This window comes from Parasteatoda tepidariorum, chromosome 1 (assembly GCF_982258835.1).
Source record: "Parasteatoda tepidariorum strain Cologne lab strain chromosome 1, Ptep-v5.0, whole genome shotgun sequence".
In the NCBI taxonomy this organism is placed as follows: Eukaryota; Metazoa; Arthropoda; class Arachnida; order Araneae; family Theridiidae; genus Parasteatoda; species Parasteatoda tepidariorum.
Genome location: NC_141755.1, coordinates 53,893,936 through 53,920,982, shown reverse-complemented (window position 1 = coordinate 53,920,982; position 27,047 = coordinate 53,893,936). Strand labels below are relative to the sequence as shown.

The window sequence follows — 27,047 nt, the reverse complement described above, 5'->3', positions numbered from 1 at the left end:
GAATTTGCAGTGGATTGGTATTTAATAATTGTAGTGGTGAATTGTCTAGCTATGAATTTGTTTTGGTGTATAACAAATTATGGTTTACTTCGAAAAGAAAACTTAAAACTGCTTTAAAATTGCTACTTGGGAAAAATATTTCTTTAATACAGATGTGCTGTAACTACCACTACAATTATTAAATACCAATCCACTATTATATAAACTATGTTAGAATACATCAAGGACTGGGCGATATTAGAAATTATATATCGTGATATATCGTCAGTTTTGCATCGCGATATAGCGATGTATCGCGATATAGTATTTTTGAATTTCATTTACTTTAAGGCACAGAAAGTCAGATTTCTATCAAGACTTCATACGCATATTGATTTAAATCAATTTATAAATTTGAAAATATATATGTTTTGCTAAAGAAAGATATTAAATAAATTGACTAAGATGTACAAATCTTACTTAAAATATTTATTGAAAAAATGTGTGTAGATACAGAATGAAATATTTGCACTTCTTTATCGTTTATAAGGTATAAGCAGTCTTAATTTAAGTTCACCCCTAAAACACCCTTAATGAAAAAAAAAATTGTTATTAAACAAAAGCTGATTTCAAAATTTCAAAATATATTTTAATTAAAATAAAAGTTAGATTGACTAAAAGCCGAAGTTTAAAATTAAAAATGTTCGAATTTTAAACTAAAAAGTAAACATAAGATTTGTAATAATTTCTTAAAATTTTCGTTCTCTGAAAGATTTCTCAGTTTAAAAGTAAAAAGGGAATTTTATAAAGATATCTAGCTGAAATTATTGAAAGAAAATTTAAAAAATTAAAAAAAAGTTTGTTAAGAAATTCATTATACACTTAAAACAAAGTGTTAAAAATATTTTTTTTTTTTTTTTTAAAAAAAGAAACTTTTTTTAACAAATCAATATTTGCTTGTACTATTATGCGTAAATAATTACAGAATTATTTAGTTCGATCGTAATGTTCAAATTCTTAATGAAGAAGTAAACACAAGTTTTGTTATATTTTCTAAAGATGATCACGCAAATAACAAAAGATTTCTTAGTTTAAAAATAAAAAAATAAATAAAAGTGAAATTTATCAATATATTTACCTAACAGCATAGGAACAAAATTTAAAAAATAAGTTCGTTAAAAAATTATTTGTATGCTTAAAACAAAGAGCTAAATAAATTTTAGAAAAAAAATGCTTCTTAAACACTATTTTTATTATTATTTCATATAAATAATTAAATTAAATTAAATAATGACCGAATTATAAACGAAAAACAAAGTAAGGCAAAGTTTCTTAATTAAATTCTTAAAAATAAAAACAAAAGAATTGTGATATTCGGTAATATATTTAGCTAATTAACTAATAATATAAAACGAAAATTAAAAAAAAATAATGATTTTACTCTCTAATAAAACGAAGTAGTAATTGATAAAAAAAAAAAAAGAAATGAATAAAATTCGCAAACTTTTCAAATTCTTTTGAACAAATAAAGTTTATTGACTTATGTCCAAAAAATAAGTTTTGTTTTAACTTTATTTCTAAAAATAAAAACAACGCAAGATTTATAAATTTAAAATCAGTAATAGAAGCCCATTAAATAATTAGAAGTTTTATCCGAAAAGTTTTTAATAAATTTAAAAAAAGTAAAAAAATAACCTAACAAATTTATTTACTTTGTAATTTAATTCCTTATGGGTGCCTTAAATTAGATTTCCGATAATTTTCACATTTAAAAATATAAAAAAAGTTTTGTCAGAAAATAAATAAAAAACTTACCTAATTAATGAAGAAACTTTTCTTTATAAATTCTTTTCAATAATAGATTGCGTTCAGAACAAGGTTACGACGGCGATCACGAAGTTAATCCCATTGAAAATAATCTACAAGAAACGATTTCAAATCGCGAAGGTGCGAAAACGAACATGTGATATAACGATATAAGGTCTCAAAAGTGATTCTGATTCTACCGCTCATCAGTCAAGGCCGTCTCAACATAACGAAACAATATCGTCTTCCACAGCGCGAGTTGGCATCGGAACGTAAGAGAAAGTCCTTGCGTGTATCGCTATATCGCTATATCGTTATATCGTCTTCTTCACTCGACGGCTTAAATCACATTTCTGATGTATCGCTTGGAATGAAAGTTGCTGTATCGGTTTGCCGATATAGGCGTTAAATCGATATGTCGCGATATATCGATTTATAGCCCAGTCCTATACATCATAGATGAAGCTTGATATCGTCAATCGTTCTTCTCCCTTTAACACCAAATTGCATAAGGAAGTCATTTTGACTGCTTTTAATTTCAATTAGAAAAACAATGATGTATATAATGACAAAATTTCTTAGAATTTTGTGAGTTTTTGTTCAACATATAATTTTTTTTATTGTTAATATTTACTAATAACTTGTTATATAACTGTAAATAATTTAAAAAATGTTAAAAATTAATTTTAAATACATTTATTTACGCATTCACAATTCAGTAATTTTGACTGCATTTGGGCTATATAGGTATATACTAATTTCCCGTCTTTCTAGTGTTAATAGTGGTTTGTGGATATGAATAAATAACTAACGTATTTTGATTTGAAAAGTGTAATGAGAAATTCTAATGCAATATTTTATAAATGCTTGTTCTTCACATAATTTGTTTAATATATTGTTGTGAGAAATATTATATTTTCTTTTAAAAAGTGTCATTTCTATTTCCTTAGCATTTTACTAGAAATAATTTCATAAAAGCAAACGAAAGATTAAATAAATTATGAACTCTAGGTTGGATTTAAATATAATTTGACGTTACGAAACTCATCACTAGTTATATAAAGGGTTTCGCAGAACACCATTTAAGAACAACTGGGTTAGACAATAATCCCTATTGATGTAGTTTTATAGTATTTTACTTAAATATATCTGCCAACTTTTACGCTTTTTGAGGAAGATTTATCTAAGTGGTTGTGAAAAAATAATTAAAGTAAGCAGATATTATTTTATTTTTTGTTAGTACTTAAAAAAGAAGAGAATAGAAAACAGTTTTTTTTATGTTTGAATTTTTTATTTGTGAAAGTGGTCAAATTCTTTTACATCAAATTTCTTAAAAATAATCAAATTTAGAAAAATATATTTTGTTTCCACTGGAAAGAAATCTTTCGTAAAAAGCGCACATGTTCGAAACTTTGCATCTCTCTAAATTAAAAATGTTACCGCTGTCGTCGTAACAAAACAAATAAATAAATAAAAAAAACATCAAATAGTTTACTAAAGTATATATCTTTACTTAGAATATGTTATCTTAACAATCACGCTAACTAATGTGGTTTTTAACTAAAATTTTCATCTGAAATTCCTTGCTTTGGAAAAGTTTATCATAGGTGTCATATGTAACCTTTTTTTTTACTCAATTTTTCAAATTAGCGGTCTATCACATCCTGACTTTCCACCGTTGTAGGTAGCGATTTATGGTGTGCAACTAAGTAGACACGAATTCTTTTAGTGTTTTCTTGCGTTAAATGACGTAAAAAATTTCTCGAAAAGCAAGATCATTCATGAAATTTTATCGTTAGGCATCCAGCTGCCTTATTTAAGACAAATCCTTTGACAAACTGAAAAAAAAAAAAAAAAATTCCTCCAAAAAACGTAAATGCTGGCAAATGCAATTATAACTAATATACATTAAAAAAGAACTCATTTTTTTGCTGTTATCTACCGTTTTAATTACAGAAAATCGCAGCTTCTTGTTTCCAATTTATAATAAATTTTTTAAACATATGATAACATGCATCATGTTCCTTTAATTTTAAAAGTTTAAAAGCGAACTTCTGCTATTTTTTGTTTCTCCCCTAATTGTTATAAAATATTAAAAGTATGAAGAAATTAAGCAAATTCTTATTTTCCTTCATTTATCATCTGTTCACTGGGTGATACAGTCGATTATCCTGTTTATGGGTTGAAATGCTTAAAAATCATTTATATTTCCCACATAATTTAACTAAAAAATTACCACTACTATAATTTTTCTGTTTGCTCTAGCAGAAGTCTCTTATAGAAGCAAACGATTAAAATGGTTTTCCTACTTCAATGGTTCACAAACTGCATGAAAGATTTCTTGTAAAACAACGAAATAACAAAATGTAATTTTTTTAGAAACAATTTTTAAGAAATTAGGGGTAAGACCATTTTGTTGACTGAGCTACTAGAAAAAAGTAAAGACCAGTGCCGTAGCGAGCTTAACTCGCGCCCGGGGCACAATACCTTTTTAGCGCCCCCCCCCCCATTCGAAAACCATCTAATATTATAAGTAAAATATACTTGCAAAGTAATAAATAAATAAAGTCATAGGCTCAAGCTAGGCATTAAATTTGAGACAAAAAATGTAGTTGAGAGAACAAGACTAGATTTTGAAATGTATATGATCATCTAGAATTAGTTCAAAAGATACCTATTAATTATTTTACATATTTATAAAGAAATATTTTAAAAACACGTAGTTTTAGAACAATAAAAAAGTAAATATTTATTATCTCTAAGGAGATACATATATTTAATAATATGATTATAATACATTAATAAAACTAATTACTATGTATAAATTTTCCGCTTTTGATGAAGCAAATTTATCAATAATATCATCAAAGTTGATTATTTCAAATTTTTTCATACCCTATTCACTGAATAATAGAATCGTCGAGTAGATGTAGTAAGTATTCTTATTTGTTTTATTACTTACCAAGAATGCCTTGAACTTGAAAGGTAGCAACACAGTGAAATATACACTATAATTTATGCTAACATTAAACTTATAATATTTTAATAATATTTCATTTTTATTCTAAGCAGAGCGCGAAGACAATGACGCAAAACTGAAAAATGCAGGCACAAAATAACTTAAACGTTAATATTTCGGGTATTTACCTAACTTGTAGCGGAATTCCACAACCTGTCGCAAGTGTCACGGATATGTACAGTCACGGAAAAAAGTATCCGGAAAGTAACAAATAAAGAATCATTTATTTTTTGAAACAGATAATTCTCAGGTACACAACAAATACGGCGTTTGTGTCCTTTCCTAGAAGCAGCAAAACGCTGTATTTGTTGTGTGTCTGAGAAGTATCTATATTAAAAAATAGACAATCTTTTAGTTGTTATTTTCGGGATACTTTTTTCCGTGACTGTACATATAAGTACTTTAGAGTGCTATTGTTATCGTTTTAAAATAACAAGCGTAAGCTACATTGCGTTTATAGAAACAAAAATAAATAGTGTTCTGAAAGAAAGAATGTTTGTACTTTGTACACTGTACAAACATACAAACACTTTGTACACTGATGTTTGTGCTTCGTACACTGCAAATATTTGGAGATAATATATGTAACCACACAGCGTAGATGCCATAAGGAAGTGCTGACAGACACAGGTCGAGTCAGCCCAGTGGAAAAGACGTGTCATTTCTATTATGAATATATTATTACAGTTTGATCAGTGTTCCTTTTTATTTACGAAATAACATTTGTTATATTTCACCGGCACTAAATTTAAAATATATTTTCCAGAAATAAATTATAATAAAAATAAAAATTGTCCAACAATTTTTTTTGTTTTGCTGACCATTTGGCGCCCCTTTGTGTGTAGCGCCCGGGGCATGATGCCCCCCCTTGCTCCCCCCTCGCTACGCCACTGGTAAAGACCCTTAATTAACTCATTTATGATCAATGTTGCGAAAATGTAACAACATTTGTTTTGATGTAGGCAAAACTTTGTGAAAGAAAAAGGTAGGGCATTTATACTTCGACAAGGTTAATATTTTATACTGTAGGCTTCCACTAAATGTATCGCAATGGCTTGATTTGAGATCAAAATACAGATATTCATATTATTAATAAATCTTGGTGTATGGTCAGAAAAGAAAAGCGGATCACCATAGGGTTTTTTGAACTATTGGTCTGATTTTAATTCTGTATGGTGCAATATAACAACATCTCGTAGAAATGTCTTAAAATGTGTGTAGCCGTTAACTGTAACCGTAGTGAAATACTTATTTTGATGCAAAAATACACTTTTTAACAAACTATTTTTTACTGCATTCGCATTAGAGGGCAGAAATAACCAATTACTGAAACTAAATTTAAAAAAAAAATTGGACAATAAAGTGGGGGTGGTCTATAGAAACAAATGAACATTTGACGTAAATCGCCAATTTTTAGTAAGTTATTCATTGCGTAAACCTCGTGCATACATATTCTTCTCCACTCCGAATTGGAGCATAGGGCTTCTATCTCAGCTTTCCATCCATCTCACTCTATTTGTGGTCAGACATTTTACCTCTCCCCATGTCTTTGCTATTGTTTTCAATTCGTTTACAATCGCCCTGCGTAAACCACGTATCTGCCAACATTTCGAAAATTTTTTTCTAGCGGTAGGGAAAGTTCATTTTAATTGAGATTACAAGCTGGTGTTTCATTAAAATTTACCAAACACATAACACACTTTCAGAGAGCCAGCAGGTCTACCATGTTTAACACGTTCACGCCGGGGTGACCCACCGGTGGGTCACGCTAGATTGTCTCATCTTGGCAACGCACCGGAGTAAAAACTGGTAACAATAAATTTCATTTTTTAGTTTTTTTTCGGGAATAATAAAAATCCATAACTACCAATTGCTTTTAACAGATGCAATTTTTATATTGAATTGCTTCTTCGCCGTGATAAATTTCCATACAGTGAATTGTTATTGTTGAGGATAGATTAACTCCTCCCGAATATTATCTAATATTGAAATAGTTCTTCTACCAGTATTTTCTCTTTTCCCGTACCAGTATTTTCACTTTTCCCGGCGTGAACGTGTTAAATTATACAGATGTAATGGTATTCAAAATGATTTTAAACCACATTTATGCAGGTAAGAATTAAGTGTGAATTTAGTATATATTTTGCAACGCATTAAGTATAAAAATAAAATCCGGAGGATTTTGCAGGTTACAACTTTTTAAGAACAAACATGTAAATACTACTTCAAATTTATAGCAATAAATAAAAACTGGTATCAATATTTTCAGTTATTTATCACGTAAATTTATAAATCCGCTCAGTGAAGTAAATCTAACCCTAGATTAATAATAAAAATAAAGGAAAAATGGTACTAAAAGTTTTTTTCTCAATTAAAAACTAGTAAAATAAATATTTTCTTTGCTCGTTTTTGGCTATTTGGGTTTAATAGATGGCTGTAAGAATATATTATTCCTGAAATTAATGTTTTTTTTCTCCTTTCCATTTATCCTGTACGTTTTAAGTAAAAACTAGCAACATTTGTATTGGTCTTAATAGAAATAGACTTTTAACACTAGATTGCCTAAAGAAGTCATTTTGACTGCTTTTAATTTCAATTAGAAAAACAATGATGTATATAATGACACAATTTCTTAGAATTTTGTGAGTTTTTGTTCGACATATAATTTTTTTTTATTGTTAATATTTACTAATAACTTGTTATATAACTGTAAATAATATAAAAAATGTTAAAAATTTATTTACGCATTCACAATCCAGTCATTTTGACTGCTTTTGGGCAATATAGGTATATACTAATTCCCCGTGTTTCTAGTGTTAAAGACAGAAATCAAACTTAGCACGGTTGGGTACTAATTATTAGCTTCTAATTTGGATCTGTAGTCCTCAAATTATAAATTTTAAAAAATGAAGTTGTATCCAATAAAATAAAGGTTTACATCATGTACGCAATATGCTATCATTACTTTCATAATAGCCTTTTTCACATCGTAGTAATGTTAGAATTTGGGCGATTTATACGTAATCCACATTGATAAAGATATAGGTTCGTGAAATGATAAAAATTTATTTCAGTAAAAGTTAAAATGGCATTATCATGAGTACCCCTTGCATTGTACTAGGAGCTATTTTTAAAAGCAAAAACAGCCATTTTATTTACCCAGGAAATTATTAAATATGTTTACAAATTATAGAATATTGTACTTAATACACTTATAAGATATAATACTTAGTTATAATACACCTATGATGTTTTTTTTTATACCAAGAAAGCATGTAGTTGCCAATTTTCGTCCCTTCATGGAAGATATTTTCTAAGGCAGAAATTACCTTATTTTTGCTATAATTTATAAACATTACTACAAATTATCAGAATATATATACGTAAATGCGTAAATTCTCTGAAACAAAGGCGTTTTTTAAATTCAAAAGTAAATGACTAAAGAAAGGATTAACACTATCATTTACGGGTTAACTCGAATGAGGTAGCTTATAAAGTGTTGCAATTTGGCGATATACTCGCAAAATGGGGTGTCATTTAAGTATTCTATAATTAATTTGTAAAGTTAAATTTATTAAAAAATTTTACATCTTTTACAAATCGATTAATAAATATTATTTATTTTTTATCTAAATTCTTCATTATATTAGTCATATTTGTCTTTGGGCCGTCGGCTCATGAATATTTTGTGAAAGAATTATTATAATTTAATGAATCATTTACAAGATATGAAGTTAAATCTGACACATTAAAATAACATTGGAGTAAAAAAAAAGTTTGTTTTTCTAAATACAAAGAAACTTATGTATCATAAAAATTTATATTCTTTTTGTGTGTACCATAATGTTTTTGTCTTAAGACAAATTTTTATAGAAATTATTTTTATAGACTTATCATTACATCCTTATCCCCTACTTACGAATTTTTGTTTTGTGTAAGAGAGAAAAATAAGGAAGGATATTTTTAATCGAAGTTCTGAAATTTACTAAATTCAAAAATGTGATTATTCCACGCGATACATTTTTTTCTCCAAAGAATATTTTTGATTATAAAAGAAGTATTTAACGATAATTGCATGTTGATCTTTAAAAACAACAGAAATATTTTTTAAAATACTAGTTAGTTGAACATTCTGGATAGAGAAAAAAATTCTGATAAAATTACCGTACTGTATTAAAATAAAAAGCAAACTTCTGGTTAATAAAAACAAAATATACAATATTTAAATCATTCATTTGGTAATTTTTCCGTTCATATGGTAACGGTTTGCCGCAAATGCTAGTTTTCAAAATTACCACACATTTAGTAAAAAATGCTGAATTGAAAAGTGAAGCTATGCTCTAGCAGGGGTCGCCAAACTTTTTTGATTATCGACCCCTATATAATTTTTCGAAATCTCCATCGACCCCCGCAAAAGTAATTTTCTGTTAATTAAAATAAAACTCTATTAGATACTATGTTTGTACATTTATTTTATGATTTTAAACATTTATTAAAGTAATAGTACATTATGTAACAATAGTTTTATGAAAAATATATTAATATTGAAATTTAAATACCTTATTATTAAATAATAAGTAATTATGCATAAGTAGATATAATAAGTAAAGTAACTAAAGATTTACTGCTTCTTGATCAATAAGATGGGTGGGCCTGGTGTTTTTTTGCAAGCTCCGCTTTATTGGGTTCAAAATTGGTCAATTTTAATTTTCGTCAAAATTGGTCAATTTTGTAATTTTCGTAAAAAAATACAAAGTGTGCTATAGTTTTGTCGCGGGCTGTACTAATCCATATCATTAATGCTTACCTTCTTTTTTTGTGCATTGATAATTAAAATTGATATCTAAACCAAACGAATGGTTTTATCGAAACAATAACTAATTATCCAAAACTATAAAAGTTTCAATAATGACACTGCAAATATTCAACACAGTTTGCAAAGATAGTTGAAACTACGTATGATATTTGCATTTGTAACGTCAATGCTCGTCACACGTGACATTTGGACAAGCGCATATATGCATATGACTTATAAACTGCGCTGAGTTCGTGCCACTGCGCGGTGGTACGTACATACTTGTTTCACCCCAATAAATATACGTTTATTAATTTATGTTTTATAAAGAAACTGATATTGAGTCAATTATAAAAAAAATTCACAAATTTTACATACTTAATTAGGTATGTGTGATTTGCGTATTGAGAACTGTTTCTTTTTTCGACCCACAATTGACCCTTCCGATTCGGATCGACCCCCATTCGCCCCCCTGTCTCAGATCGACCCCTGCTTTTGTTAAATAGACCCTTGGGGGTCTATATAGACCACTTTGGCGACCTCTACTCTAGGGTATCGTGACAAAATTACCAAATTTTAAGACGTTTACCACCTTTTATGTCGTATTACCATATTTTATTGTTAAGTTTACAAAAATCATTTCCAAAGCACTTCGGTAAAAATTACCGAGCTTTTTGATGTTCCGATAGAGGAATCAACATGGTAAATTTTACCGTTTTCTAGTAGTTATGACCACATTTTTTTTATTATCAGTGTGGACATCTAGGAATGGTAATATTTAGAATAACTACAATTAAAAAATTTAATTTTTTCCAGGTTTCAGCTTCCCGAAATTTCAAACTTATTTATCTTTAATGATCGAAATTTCAAACTAATTTATCTTTACCTCATTGGTTCTTAAACTAATTTTTGATTCACCGCCCATTTTTTAAGTTAAAAAATTTTCAATGTTCCCTTCATAAAATAAATAATACTTTTTTGTCCCATTTTAAGTCTTATAATATTTTTGTTAATATTTTGTTATTGTTTTGTCACTTTTTTAACCATGCCATTAACTTTTATAAAATATATTTAATGGCTAATATGTTTGAATTAGAAACACTTTTTATTCTAATTTTGATAAAAATATATTCAGAACTTCTTTAAAAAAACGAGTTAAAAGTGAACAAAAATTTGAATACATTAAAGTTCTCAAATAATATTTTTTCAAAGCATAAATAAAAGAAGATATCAGCTTTTTAGGGGAATTTAGGAAAGCCGTAGAAGTATTAACACTAGATTGCCCAAGAAAGTTATTTCGACTGCTTTTTAATTTCAATTAGAAAAAATGGTGTATAATGACACAATTTCTTAGAATTTTGTGACTCACATATAATTTTTTTATTGTTATTATTTACTGATAACGTGTCATGTAACTGTAAATAATATCAAAAATATTAAAAGTTAAATTCGTAAAGAGATATTACAGTATTTTATTGTCATCATTATAAAGCATAATTGTTTAGACAAACAATTTTAATAACATAACTGTTTTGATAACTAATATAATATGCTGAGTTATGTAAATAATTTGAAAAATTGTCGATTGAAAAAAAAAAGAATTGATTTTTAATGTGCACTCAATATTTTTTACCTGTAGTTTGTTAATTACCCAGTGAAAGTAACTATCCCAAAATTTTGCTAGCACCCCCCCCCCCTTCCCCTGAAATTGTTTACCGCTTGCTGGGAGGGAGGGGGAACAGAGCCATTTTACGCAGATTCTTTCTCATATTGCTTAACTTAACTTTTATTTTCACAGATTTCATAAGAAAGTAACATACGCATAAAATAAGACAGAGCCGTTTTATACAGATTATTTTTCATATTGCGTAACTTTTAATATCACAGATTTCACACATAGGTGACCGGATAAAAATTATTTGATTTCTTGAAATTTGTCCATCAAATATCTTTTTGTGGGTCCTAAAAACCTAGGACATGAATGGAAGAGGTAAATGTGAATCTATGATTTAACCACAAAAGTTGAGTTCATTGAAATTTAAGTGACTGGTGTAAAGATTTCTGCATCTTTTGTAAACTTTTTGAAATACCAAAGAAGCTTTATAACCACAAAATTGAATTCTATGTGATTAAGGTGTGAAATGGACAATTTTTCAAAAATAGAGAGGCAGCTAAAACAAGAAAATGTCTTTTACCTTTATTCGAGAGTTTACCTCTTTTTTCCCCTCAAAGTTTTGCTTATGTGTATTATTTCACATCTGTTCCATAAAAGATTACACCCCCCTCCTTAGAGTCTGGGGCTTTCGTCTGCCCAGGAAACAAGAAAAGTACATTTTAAAGAGAAAATAATGCTTATTGCAATTAAAATTCCCATGATTTTGAAAATTATTTCTCTGACACAATTCAAAAACCAGTCCTAAATGTTTACCACATATTTCTGCTTGAAATAGTTTAACCTCGTAACCAAAACACTCGACAGTGCTCTAGAAAACTGGCGAGAGGAGTTCTTTCATTAGACAGATTGTAAAGCCTGCCGACCGGCTTGTGTAGGGGGCAGGGAACTGTCCTTGCATCTGAAAGGTCCTGGGTTCGAATCCTGGGCAAGGCATGGATGTTTCTTTCTCTCTCTCTCTCTGTTCTATGTCCTTTCTCCTTTGTGTGTGAATGTGACACGCCCTATAAACGGGTTGTGGTTGTGTGAATGGCGTGGCAGAAGTCGAACTCCTGGCCATAGATGGCGCCACTGAAAAACAGGAACAATTGCACCCCACTGCCTAAGCAGGCATACGACAAAAAAAATAACAATAAAAAAAAAGTAATTAAAACCTACCATAGCGTTATTTAAAAATAGTTATATGTACTTAGAATGTATATTCATGCCATGGATATTAATTAAGCTTAAAAAAATATTTTGTTACTACTCTTTATTTCTTCAGAATTTTATTTTGCATTCGATGCTCTCTACATTTTGCATAAAGGGAAAATGCCTGAAATTTAATTCTATTAATGATAGAAAAGTTTTAAAAAAAACATTTTCTTATAAATGTATTTAATCTCTTAACTAATAAAGACATGTTTAAATAAGCACTTAATACTAACATCTTATTTAAGCTGCAAATTCGTTTATTGAATTATTCTTAAAATTAAAGTAAGAAAAAAAAATTTTTTTTTCCTTAAAAATTGTTAAATTTTCTATTACGTTTTTTTTTAAAGAACCGCATTAATATTCATGTCAAAAAAAGAATATTTTATTTTATTTTATTTTATTTTATAACCGTCGTTGAACAGCTGACCCAATAAAGAATATTCATAAAAAATAATTCATAATATAAAAAAATAATAATAATAAATAAATACAAAATAATGTCTACAGTTACCGTTTAGAGTTACCGTCTCATCGTGAGCAGGGATGCCAACTGCTCTACTTTCTGCAAAAGTCTTTATAAAGTGGTAGTTAATAAAAACTTAAGTTTGCAGAATATTGTTTAAATTTGCTAATATTTAAGAAACCTCAACGCGAATTAACCTAAAGAAAGTTGTGTTTTACTATCTATAGTGAATTACTTAATAGTGAAAGGCAAATAGCAACCAAAAGCTACAACCTTGAATATGTTGTTGGTGCTGGGACAATTTATATTAAGAATATAGTTAAACATAAATTTCGTAAATAACTTTAATTTTTGAGGATCGCAAAAATCCCTTAAGATAATTGTGTGCTGCCAATTTTAATTTAAAATCTTGATATCTGGAAGAATTGGCAGCCGCGAAGTTGGCATTTTTGGAATCGCTACCATCACTCAAATCTGTTTAAGCCCATTGAAACCCTGAACTATAATAATAAATTTTGATATACATTTTAACTTTGATTATGTTGTAGGCGCTGCGACAATTTCAACCAAGTATTTAGTTGAGCATAAATTTTGCAAACAACTTTAATTTTGGCAAACCACTGAAATCTTTAAACATATATTTAAATTCGAGAGTAAAAGTGATTTCTAGAAACTGTGTGTGGATTAACTTCAGGATGTAGGCAAACAGAAAATCCCTTGGAAGATCGATAGGAGATTAATTACCAAACACTTTTTCGAACTAACAGCATACAATGTATCATCCTCACGAAAATTGAGTTAGAGTTACTCGTTTTTTTTTATTAACTCGAAGTATCACCATCCACACAAAAAATGGCTATCTATATCACTAAATCAAATATCCTGACGGAAAATTAATTATTTGTAATTTATTTTCAGTCATTGTCGATTAAATCAAGTGAGATGAAAATCCGGGATGATGGATCGGTTTGGCTATTAATATAGAAGAATAAGGCTGGCGGGTATTGCTTTTTCTCAGGGATGCTTCTTACTGTTGTTTATCTGAAATTTATTAATTTATGGAGTTTAATATTTGGAAAGTTGCTTTGTTTCCCTCGTAACGGTTTATTTATATCAGTGCAATATGTCATTTTTTTCCATTTTTGATGAAATTTTTTCTTCTGTTTGAGGTTAACAAAGAAGTAAAAAGAAATATTTCAGTTTTTTCTTGGTCCTAAGAGCATTCTTGCTTTATATCATAACTTTTAAGATAAATTTTTATTAACTAATTTAGACAACTTATAATGTTTTTATTAAATTTGTTTATCATATTCATTTATTATATTATTCATTTATTATATCATACACCATCTAGGGGAGTGCATATTCCTATATATTCTTTAAGGATTAAGTATATACCTTTGAGGTTATATTCCTTAAGAGTATATACTTAACTGTTCAAAGATTTTATCATACTTTATTTACTACCTACATATTCACTTCATTAACGATGCAATGGTCAAGTTTAAAACCGCTTGTGCATGCGGTTCGATTTCTCATATATATTCTTTTCTCAAGAAGTATCAAATTAGATTTAAAATATTTTATTTTATTTATTATTAAATCTTAATTGACATTTAAATTACAGTATATATATTTTTTAACTTTATTTTATAAAATATATTTTATTTATTCTCAGGAAGCATCAATTTGGATTTAAAATACTTTATTTATTGTATTTTCTATTTATTAAATCTTAATTGACATTTAAATTGCAGATTTTTTTTATTATTTATATGTTTTATTATTTTTTTTACTTTATTTTCAGAAAATATTTTTTTCTGTTCTCAAGAAGTATCAATTTGGATTTAAAATATAAAATTTTTTTTATTGTATTTTTTTTATTATTAAATTTTAATTGGCATTTAAATTGCATTTTTATTTTATTATTTATTTATTTTATTATTTATTTATTTTATTATTTATATATTTTATTATTTATTTATTTTATTATTTATTTATTTTATTATTTATATATTTTATTATTTATTTATTTTATTATTTATTAATTTTATTATTTATTTATTTTAGTAAATATTTTTTTTTGTTCTCAAGAAGTATCAATTTAAATTTAAAATATTTTATTTTATTTAGTGTTATTATTTTCATTATTAAATCTTAATTGATATTTAAATTACAGTATTTTTTTTGTTATTTATTTATTTCTTATTTAAACTTTATTTTAGAAAATATTTTTTACTTTTTTCAAAAACTATAAATTTAGACATAAAATATTGATTTTACTTATTATATCTTTTTACAACTGTTAGATATTACTTGACATTTAAATTTCAATAATAATTCCATCTTTGAGTTAAATGATAATGGTTAAAATAATATTATTTATAAACAGTGATTATAATAATTAAAATTCTTTCCTTCTAAATGTATCGTTCACATACAGATCCTTTGACTTTTTTTTATGCTGCGAAATTAGTTACTAAGAAATATCTAATAAATAATAATGCAGTACATGAAATATAATTATATTTAAATTAATACTATTTGTAAACAAGGAAAAAAAAACTTTTTTTTTTTTAAAGAAGTACGCTATACCGATGAAGGCTACATCACAGGCGAAACCCTTCTTGCAAATTCCCACCTACTACGCAATTAGAACAAATTTTAAGTATATATATTTTTTTTTTTAAAACCGGCGTTGAACAGCAGACCCAATTAGGAGTTTACGACTATCAAAGTTCAACTCCATAACCTTGTAATTTTGAACTCCACCTAGAAGACAGAGAAACTCCTATATCAAGCATAGGGACAAGCTTGATTTCGTGGACGACCTTTTGATGGAACAAACCCACATTTGCGTTAGATGGAGAGAGAAACCACAAAACACCCATGATTAGTCCAAAGGCAAAGGGTTTTTTAATCATCCATGATACGTCTACCCCTGAGGATATTTTACTTCAGCACTGTGAACGGTGTGAGTCACGAGCAGAATTCGTATCAACCAGGCACCGTTGGGATTCGAACCTGGGTTACCTCAATGGGAAGCGAACGTTCTATCCTCTGAGCCATTATGGCTCTGCCACCATGTATAACAATATTTATATTTATAACATTAGTAAATAAGAGAAAATCTTATTTAAAAGAAAGTGAAAGAAAAGTTGACAAAATTATCCACAGTACTCATCCAATAGATTCTATTCCCAGCAGGAGAAACACTTCATGACGAATTCTCGTCCATTTACACAATTGTTTTAAAATTTGAAGTATAGTAAAAGTGAGCTGAGGCAAATTTAAAATAAACCAAACCGTTTGACATGCAGAAAAAATAAATTTCAAAATGCCAAATTTCAAATAAAGTTTGACTGATTTATTTAAGATTACGCAGTCGGGAAATATGTATTTAATAACATGTTTGCATTTTAATATTTTGAGTATAAAATGTTTATGTTATAAATTCACTGGTAAAACAATTTAAAATTGCCGTGAACATTAAAATGCATTAATATCAAACTATTATCCTTACACTCTTCAAACTTGCTAATACATTTTAGATAAGCATGCCCTTGAAAACTTCTGAAACTGATAGCTAGACATTTTAGAATATTTTGTCTCGTTATACCATAACCGCAAAAAGTACTGTCAAAGTCTTCACCCCCCCCAGGTCTTAGAAGTTTTAAAAAAGTAACGAAAAACAGTTTACTTTCATCATTTAATGCATTTGTAATCACCACTAAATGTTGTTTTGTTAAGGAAACATGTCTAAAAATTCATTTTTAACAGATCTCTAAACATTTAAAGGGTATCTTCAAAATATTAACTGCAAGGCTTAAATTTTTCCGGAGTATTTGAAGGATGGGCGAGGTACGTATGAATCCTGCTTTTTTAAGTGTTAGTAAAATCGCTTAATTTCAAGAAAATTCTCTATACTTTAAATCAGCGCTGTTTGAATACCGAAAGAGGTATGAAACTGGTCGCAAAATCATTTTTTTTTTTCCTTCACGAGGAACAAATCTGTGATTACCAAGACTTATTGCCCGCTATTTTCTTTCGTATAAAACAGTCTTGTTTGGCCATTATGATTTTTAGTACGTCTTAAAAGACAAGATTTTATATCTTTTCCGGTACAGAAACAGCTTGGCTTAAAAATTATTATAATACTATCACTAAGTAAAACTCATTTTTTTAATAAACATACAAGTTGGCAGCTGTGGAAGAGGTGAACCACTACGTACCCTCTTCCCCTCGTTTTTCAGATATTGTAGCAGATTTAAATATTTTATTATGTTATAATAATTAATATTTAAAGCAACCGATTGGTAATGAAACGTTGAAAAAAAATAGTTAAATGGCCCCAATTATGGGAGGCTTACAGTTAGCGTTGTGACAATTGTATAAAAAGTTGCAACTAAGTACATCATATCTGCCTACTCTTCCAGAAGATCTTATTTTTACAAGTACTTAGGTAGCCACTTTTATCCATTCAGACTCGATTCTTGTTTTAATAAATTTGATTTTAAATGATTCTGTCTACCGTTACTAGTATAAGCATACATATTGTAGATCTACTGCTCAACGTTACGTGGGTCTATGAGTGGACTAATTATGAATGAAAAGTCTGCTTACTGTGTCAATTCAAATGTCATTTTGCTACCACTACATACCTGCAAATTTTTACCGTCTTTAAAGAAACTTTTTGTGATAGCGAAATGAAGTTTGAATTGACGCTGTAAGTAGAGTTTTCATTTACGCTTAGTCCACTCTTCAAAGAATGTAATGATCTTCAATATGAACATGTAAATTATTTAAACGTAACGGTAGTCAAAATCAACGTAAGTTAAATTTTTTTAAAACAAGACTACCTGAAATTAGCTTCCAGATTACAGTAGAGCGCCGATTATTCGAACTGTTCGGGACCGAACGTGGTTCGGATAATGAAATGTTCGGATAATTGGAAAGTTGCTTAAAACCTAGTTTAAATGATTATTATTTATGCACCAACTTTCCTTCACACTTTTTCTAGGCTTAGGACTGGCAGTACTATCTAAAATAGCTCTGGCGAGACTTTTTTTTTTCAATTTTTAAATATATTTTTTTAAACTTTTTTTTCCAATTTGAATCATTTTTATCATATTTCGGCTTTTTGTATAATTTTTTTTTGTCAATTACTAATTTTGCCACATTTTTATTTATTTTCCATTGCAAAAGATATCCAGCAAAGACTTTTGTTTCAAAGAACATGTTCTTTTTTGTGCAGCCATATCCTTTGTTCTTTTTATATAAATCAACTGAATTGGATCAACATCATTTTGACGTTCTAGGCAATTCATTGCAATATCTAATGAATTGCATGCTTTTTATGAGAAGGTCCACGATCTTGAACTTGATCACGTACTTCTTCCTCTTAATCTGAGGAGTTCCGATTTTCATGCAAAATTTCAGAAACAATTTCATGATCATTTAAAATTTGAAATCCTGTGTCGTTTTCAGTGTCTCGACACCAGTCTTCTATTTCTTCTGCTGTATAACATGGTATATTTTCACCTGAAAGATCTACCGATTCACAAATTGCAGTTTCGTTTGCTTTTCTGATAAGAATTTTATTCCAAGATTTAAGATTCCAAGCACTGTAATCACTAATCATTAACCATGAGTGACAACTACCCATCCCCCAATTGTAGAATTTCGGCACTTATCTATTCATAAACACATTCTGCTTTCCAACAATTGTAGATTGTCAAAATGAAGCTCGCATTCTTTGATGATAATTTTCAGTTGAAGAGGGCTAAAAGGGTATGTAGGTTTAACTGTATAACAATACATGTATGTATGGCTACTATAAGAAAACTGCTGAAAAAGGTTGTAAATTAAATATGGTCTTCAGATCTAGTGGATATTATCTATCCCTCTAAATTTAGAAAAATTGTCGATAAGTTAAAAAAAATTCTAAACTTAAAAAAGAGAAGAAGAAAAAAAGCGAATTCGGACATAGTTCGGATAATTGGACGTACGGGACGTAAGGGTTCGGATAATCGGCGCTCTACTGTAATTGTAAAAATTAAATCTTCAGGAAAATTCGGAAGAGTTTGCTTGTATGCCACTAAGAAAAAGCTTTTCAGAAGAGCGAAAAAATAGGCAGATATGGTATATAATGCAGTTTTAGGTGTTGTCAAAATTTTAAAAAAAATTGCTTGCATTTATCAATGTAATTGTTATTTCAATATCATTAGGAAAAATATTCCTCTAAAAGTGCAACTGCCATAACTTTTTTTTTCTCTCTAAGTAAGGCATGGACATTTTGGCTAAGTTTTATAATTCTCTCAAGAATGCAGGTGTAAGAGAAACACCCATGAGTAATAGACATGGAAAAATGTGTCGTTAAGTGGAGAAGAAAGAAGCTAACAGGTTGATGGGGATAACTAGGATGACTATAATGTCCCCTGATCGCAATTAAAACGATTGAATTGCCTAAGTGAGGTCTCGAAGACCATTACGCAAATCAGTAATCGACTGAATTTGCGATGATGATTCCGAACAGTAGCATCCTAATGATTGGTTTTGATTATGAGGTGGGCTCCCGTGCTATTCTTAATTCCCGAGGGAAAAAGAAAGGGTTGTCTATCCATTCGTCTGTTCCGTGGCCTTGACGATTAGGTGGCAGAGGGTTAGAATCTACTCAGGGTGGAGTAATGAACCCAGAATCATTAATTACTGCGCGAGATTTGTGCCTTCTGTTTCTATGTTGCATCCATATTCATGGACCTTCTCTTAACCAGTTTTCTTTTCTAACTACGACAGCGGCCAAACATCCGGGACATTGACCTTCGCCATGTCTGGTCAAGCTTTGACCACTTCTTGACATGACCGAAATAACATTTCTCCCTCACAATGGACCCTGCAATATATTCATTTGTCATCCATCGGTTCTTTCTTTCCTCCCTTTCAATATTATGCAATAAGTGATGCCTATCTTTCAATATTTATAGCTTTGTTGATAGTGGAATGGGGATTCCATCTTCGATTTTTGTGAAGATTAGTTTATAAGCAACCAAAGAAACACTCCGTTGCAAAATTACTAATAATTAAAGAAAAAGAGGTAATCAGTCTCATTTTTAAAAGTGCCAAGTGCCAGTCTTTTTTTATTTTTTTATTTTTTAATGTATTATGGCTATTAAATTTAAACAAAGAAAAAATACGAAACTGTTTTTAGGTGAAACTAATTCATGTCAAATTAACTGTAAAACTAATTCTGTCTTGGCTTAATCCAAAAAAAAAATTTTTTTTAAATAAATTTAATTTGTATTTATCAGATGTTTACCTGATTAGTAAATGTGTAACCTACAAATAGGCCGGAAGTATACAAGGAATTACTCCCATATTATTTACGTTAATTCGTATTCATAGAAACCTTGTAGAATATGAAATCAGAGCAGCAGTGGCTCTAAGGATGGAGATGCACTAGGTTCGAATCCTAGTGGTGGCTGGCTGTTCTCGACTCGCACCGACCACAGTGCTGACGTGAAATATCCTCAGTGGTAGAAGGATCATGGGTTAGAATTCCTTTGCCATCGGGCTAACCATGAGAAGTTTCCGTGGTTTCTCTCTCCATGTAACGTAAATGTGGATCAGTTAGATCAAAAAGACCTCCACAGAGACTAAAGTTTGTCTTAACGCTTGATCCAGGAGTTCCTTTGTCTTCTGTTCTGAATTTAAAATTAGAAGGCAACTGAGTTGAACATTGATAATCGTAAACTGAGTATTGGGTCAGTGGTTCAACGCCGGTGAAAAAAAATATTTAAAAAAAATATGTAAAGTAAGAAACATATTATAAATTAATATTTATTTAAGCTATTTAATAGCGTAAGCATTATCAAATTCTGACAAAGAGGCATAGGATCTTACCTGAATGGCAAAACAAATTTGAAGGTATTTCTGGAAACCGCCTTTCATATTCTCTTAATTTCCTACTGCTTTCAGTTAGGTTATAAGTATTCATTCATCATATAATAAACTAATACTTAATGATGATAAAGCAGCATCAGTAGTGATTTTGCAGATTTTGATAGCTTATTTGTTTTTTGTATCTCTTTAAAAAAAGATACGACCTATAACTTTCATACAATTTTGACTACATTTATATCAAGGGTTTTAAAAATATACACTAAGGGTGGAGATTACGAGACACTCTGTATTTTTGATGTCATTTAATAAAATGTTTTATTCTAAAAAGTCAGACTTTTAGAACCAGTGGTTCGTAGAAATCTCACTGGTAAAGCAGGAAAGGTTGCTGAAAATTTTGATTCTAAATCTTAAAAAATGTGGATAAAAAATTTAAATTGTTGCAATAGAAATAAGCCACTTTTCAATTAAGTTTGTATTTGTTGTACAAAAGAGGTTTTCAAAAACATAGATTCAGCGACAATTTAACTAAAAATTAAAGATAAAAATGTTCTGAGATAAGTTTCTGTAAATTTAATGTTAGATATTGTTTAGATGATATACTATAATTTGTATTTCAAGAATTTTCTTTCGGCGTAGCTTTTTCGATTGGAAGAATAGATTGTATGCGAGAAACAAAATTTTATTTATTCATTTTAAATAGTTTAAAGTATTAACTATATAGTGTAGGTTTCATTATTAAGTAATATATAACTCAGAGATTTTAATAATTTTATGCATTGTTAATAACATTTATAGAGTGAGAATCCGTAAACCAATAGGCATATAAACAAACATTTAGAACAATTTTTTAGCGTACGTGACAGCAAAATGAAAATCAAGTTATGGCTAGTAGCAAAGTTATAAAAAATCTGAAAGTACGGTAACTTACTTGCGTAAAAGATTTTTTTAATAATTTAAAATTCGATCATTGTTAATATAAAATTATCTTCAGAGCCTGACTAAGGCAGGGGCATACGGGGCAGTCGCACATCAGAGGGCCCCCAAATCGAATAGAGAGTTCATTTTAAATTTCCTTCTTCATTGAACTTTTTTTAAACAAAACATCAGTACAGTGTAAAATTCGTCAGTTTTATGTTAGCTTCTTCATTAATCTATCGTATGAACACAAAATATCTATATTTCTTAAATCAATGGTTTTCTAGGAGGGAATTCGGCTAAATTTTCGCAATTACGATGGACAAATTGGGCCAATGAAAAGCCTATATTTTTGTATATCGCAAAATGCAATCTGTTTAAAAAAAATACGGGCTTCTGATTGGCTTAATTGAGCTATCGTAATTGTGAAAATTTAGTTGAATTCCGCCCTTATGTCAACAGGGATATGAATTTTCTGCAGCTAGATGGCAAAGTTAACAATCAGAAAACTGCCTTCGCATGCTGGACATGGAATTGTCAGAAAATCAATAAAATGGAAAGAACAATAATTCGTTTGACCATTGGAGGCGGAGGGAGGTCTTTATAGCTATTCTAGGTTCTAGTCAATTTTCTTGTTATAACGAGGTGAACAATTTAAATAGCTCCATAAAGTTCAGTTCTTCATTACTGAAGCAGAGGGGGGCCCCAAAAGAAGTTTTTGTCCCGGATCCCAATTAGGCTAAGTCGGGCCCTGATCTTATTTTAATTGTTAATATAAATTCAAACTAAAGCGTCAAAATATTGTATGCCGCTCCTCAACAGCAACAAGCAATCTGGGGAAAAAATTCGTTAGTACTACAATACTAGTTATTTCAGGATAACAGGCGCATGCAAGGATGCCCGGGCAAAGCTCCTTGATGAGATGCCCTACAAAAAAATAGTAATCGGTAAAAAGGGGAAAAAATTGTAAAATATATATTTATGTTTTTAAGCGTTTAAATTATTGTATGGTAAGATTTTATTTTGGATGAAATATTATTTTCCCCCCATAAATGCAAAGATTTAAATTTTAATTGTCCCGCAGTGGACTGATCGTTAAGACACGGTTCCCAGCAGATCACCGAAGTCAAGCATCACTGGCTACGGTCAGTGTGCGGGTGGGTGACCACTTGGATCAGCCTGCGTAGGGACCGAGGGTGTGCGGTATTGGTCCTCGTTAAGCTGTTCTACCGTAAAGTGCTCGACTTCGCGTGCAGGTCTTCGGGCGACCGAAGCGGGGATGCCATCCCCTCTACAGAGGATCAAAATTGTGATGGCATGTCTTCGGATCATCTTCAGGGATGTTTCCCAGACAGTCGCCAATAGCCCCTTGTGCAGCTCTAGTGCGACGTAAATGAACAACAACAAATTTTAATCATCAACAAAGTTTTTAAATATTAAATTTGCTTGAAAATCAAACTTTATGCTTTATAAAATATTTACTGAGAGCCAAACGTGAAAAATTTCAAGCCAGTAATAAAAATATAAAGTTTTAATGTTGTTAACTGTCGATGGGATGACCCTTCTTTGATTGGATGCCTGGTGCGCCCTCTGCACTCCACTGCAGAATTGTGTTGCACAGTGTAACATTCCCTTATATGAAGAAAAATGTCTAATTAATATATTCACGACATTGCCATGCCTACTTAAACTGATAATGACTAATCACAATACAACAACGCTACAAGTTGACGCATCGTGGGTTGGCGAAGTGCTAAAACAAAATTTAGCATCAATTAATTAACGCGAAGAGACATAAATATGCTCCCACCTTCTAAGATATGCCATTTATTTTTCTTGAAGAATAATTTTGTCTGCTCTTCAGCATTTGACCTGCCCAATATGGTCGACATATTCTGCATACGGTCGACCTTCAAAGGCCGAACGTCTTCGTAAACGAAAACACTGGCGCCATTTCTAAATTGTGACCTATTTTTAATAGGAGGCATCAACTGCCTGAATTGCTCGTAACTGTCAAAATAAGCCCTTTGGAGATTATTGAGAAGCGTTCATTTTTCTACCTAATCATTTTTTTATTTTTGTTAATTTAGAACATTGATACTATTGAGTCGCGTATTGGGTCAGTTTTATGTCGATGTTCAATTTGCATATATGATAGATAAGAGCACCGACTGTTGAGTGTCATAAAAATGATGTGAAATTTCAAGCATTACACTCGAAAGGGGCAAAAAAATTTTGTTTAATAATAAAAAAATCTTTTTTCTTATCTCGGAATCGGTTACGTTGCGTCTACCGAATTATATTCTATGACGAATAAATTTTTTTGCTTTTTTTGTGGAGTTATATTTACCGAAATCGATCCATTTTGAATTTGTCTTAAAAGCAATCAAAAGTCTTTTTTTTTTTAACTTACAGGAATAAAATTTATTATTTCCTCATGTATCAAAAGGCGTGTTATTATTCTGTATTATTTTAACCAATTATTTTATTTCAGGTTCTAATTGAATAATGGACGATGTTTTCGCAGCTGTGCAGAGCTAGACCAAGAACACTTTGGGATAAATTCTCGGTCAGGCCCTGTGAGTATTTTGATAATAATAAGTACCTTCTTAATTTTTTTTTTATACCAGTTTATATTACGACTACTAATGTTCAACCCCGTAGCCTTGTAATTTTGAACCCAATCCAGAAGGCATGGGAACTCCTTGATCAAGTATTGGAGGAAATTTGCCTTCGTGGAAGACTTTTTGCTGAAACTAACCCGCATTTGAGTTACAAGGAAAGGAAAACCACGAAAATCCCCCACGGTTAACCTGGCTGCAAGGGAACTTTAACCCATGATCTGTCTACCACTGAGGATATTTTACGTCAGCACTGTGGTCGGGGCAAGCCGGAATTCGTATCAACCAGCCATCGCTGGGATTCGAACCCGGTCGCCTCATTGGAAGGCGAACGCTCTATCCCCTGAGCCATCATGGCTCTTGCCAGTTTATAGAAATATTTCTCAATCCTAGTTTAATAAAACTTTTTCCTTCATTAAGAATTTTTTTCTCTTATTTTAAAATAAGCAATCTCAACTGCCTATATACACGACATTTATTGGGGAGGTTATTCTGAATTGTTTTAGTGTTGATGTATTCATAAGTACTTGTAGCGAATCATATTTGATTTCTCAGTAAGATTTTACATTTACAATAATCTCTTCAGCCATCAGTAAGACAGAAAACTTTCAGCCTTATTTTGTCCTCTTGGCGTTCAATTAATTTTTTAAGTTAAACATTATAGTACATGAAGGCAAGTTTGCAAGATTTTACTGCACTAAAGGACAAGTATTTCCCCGTTTCCTGCGGTATAGTTCACAATCACGTTCTCTATCATTTCGAAGCTCATCGCGCTCAAGCGACAGGTCCTAGAATTTTAACTTTTTTTGGTATTTGGGTATCTCATTATATCTATGATTTGCTAGCTTAGAGCTCTATTAATCTAAATATGAGTTTCATTGGGAGCACGTTTCATTAATTGAGGGAGGAATTATTCTGTAACATAACAAAGGGAACTTTTTATTAAAGCAAAGAACACTTGAGTAGAAATTTAAATACTTTTAAAACAAATCTCCTACGGGAAAGCTTAGGGAAATAGGAAAAGTTAATTTTTTAATGGCTGAGGAACGTTAAAACGTACAAAATATGAGCGTTTTTCTTTTGGCGAGAATTACAACAGCAATATCATTCCGATTCTTCAGTTCACTACTTTTGAAAGCTCTTTAAAAAAGTTTTTATTCTTTTATTTTCTACTATACTCCAAATAAGAGCCGTGGTGACTCACGTGATAGAGCATTCGCATTCGAATAAGGTGCACCGGGTTCGAATCCCAGCGATGGCTGGTTGATACGAATTCCGCATCCGGCTTTCACTGATCACAGTACTGACGTAAAATATCTTCAGTGGTAGACGGATCATGGGTTAGAGTCCCCTAGCCGTTAGGTTAACCGTGGGAGGTTTTCATGGCTTTCCTCTCCATGTAATGCAAATGAGGGTTAGTACCATCAAAAAGACCTCCACGAAGACATATTTCTCCCAATGTTTGATCCAGAAGTTTCCTTGACTTCTGGATTGGGTTCAAAATTACAAGGCTACTGAGTTGAACATAGTAGTTGCAAACCCAAAAAATTGGTTCAGTAGTTCAAGGACGGTTATAAAAATGAAAAATTTAAAAAAAAAATAAGAGTTCTAGATTCTCCATTTCGTTTCGACCATCTTTGCCTTCATCTTCTAAATCGCTAGAATAAACTCTACAGGTCCACTTTCGGCTCACTTTGCCCCCACCAGCTTGTCGTGGTTGAATAATAATCTTACACTCATCATTAAAATTATTTCGTTTTCCCCTTGTTAAGGTAAATATTGCTGATACCGTAAGATCTTCGTAATTGAATATTTTAATTAAACCTTTTGCAAGCCCTAATATGTTATATTGTAATTATTATATTCTTCATCGTTAACATTCACGGCAAAATGATTTTCTCTTGCGCTATAAAAAGAACAAGGAAAAAGGAAAAGAAAAAAGAGAAAAGTGATTATCACACACACACACACACACTATTTTGCAGAGAGGATAATTTTAATGGGGGAGGAGTTAAAAGATTCTAACAGCTTTTCTCAAATCCAATCCTCAATCCTCATTTGCCTTTTGTTCCAAAAATAGAGTTAAGAAACACAAATCCATAACCTTATTGTAAAAAAGAAACGATCTGAAAAGTGTACTATGCAATTGAAAACTACTTGATTTAGTTCTAAACTTTCTAAACATTGTATTGTAGATGTGGCGATTCTTACCTCTTCCGGTATCTTTCACTATTTTCTCCTTAGAGAGTTGTAACTGTATGGATCATTGCGTTTAAAGAAAGCCCATTCACTACTTTCAGCGACCGAAGTTTATCATGGTAACTCTATCGATAAAAGTATCATTCTGTTTTCAGCTCTTTTTTTATAAAGCATGCAACTATTAAAGAAACATTCTCGTGCGAAACAATCGCTTGAATCTTCGGAGAAATAGGATGACAGCCTTTACTAATTATTTTTGGTCTTCGTAGCATACTTTTTTATCACTTTTTACAATTCCTACTAATAGTCCACACTCTCCCGATATCTTGTTCAAATTTTCAATCGTTAATAACATACTTTTTAATCATACACTCAAGTTCAAATACATAAGCCTCTAACCTCGCCATTTTGGATTTTAGTTAAAAATTTTGATGTTTTTTTTCTTGATTTTTTTTGTACTTAAGAAAATTTTGATAAAAAATATT

The 27,047-nt window shown here is 30.2% G+C and overlaps 1 protein-coding gene across 2 annotated transcripts in view; it reads left to right on the top strand.

The window, feature by feature from the left end:
- The window catches only part of LOC107455965 (uncharacterized), a 64,933-nt gene that overhangs the window by 20,402 nt on the left and 17,484 nt on the right, over positions 1-27,047 (top strand). Inside the window, exons 1-2 of one of the 2 annotated variants that reach the window (XM_071179803.2) lie at positions 16,768-16,789; positions 24,237-24,321. In XM_071179803.2, the coding sequence (XP_071035904.2) occupies positions 24,258-24,321 (64 nt within the window). In that variant the 5' untranslated portion in view covers positions 16,768-16,789; positions 24,237-24,257. Of the gene's footprint in view, positions 1-16,767; positions 16,790-24,236; positions 24,322-27,047 lie in introns of those variants that run through there. The other variant, XM_016073708.5, reaches the window with a different exon arrangement.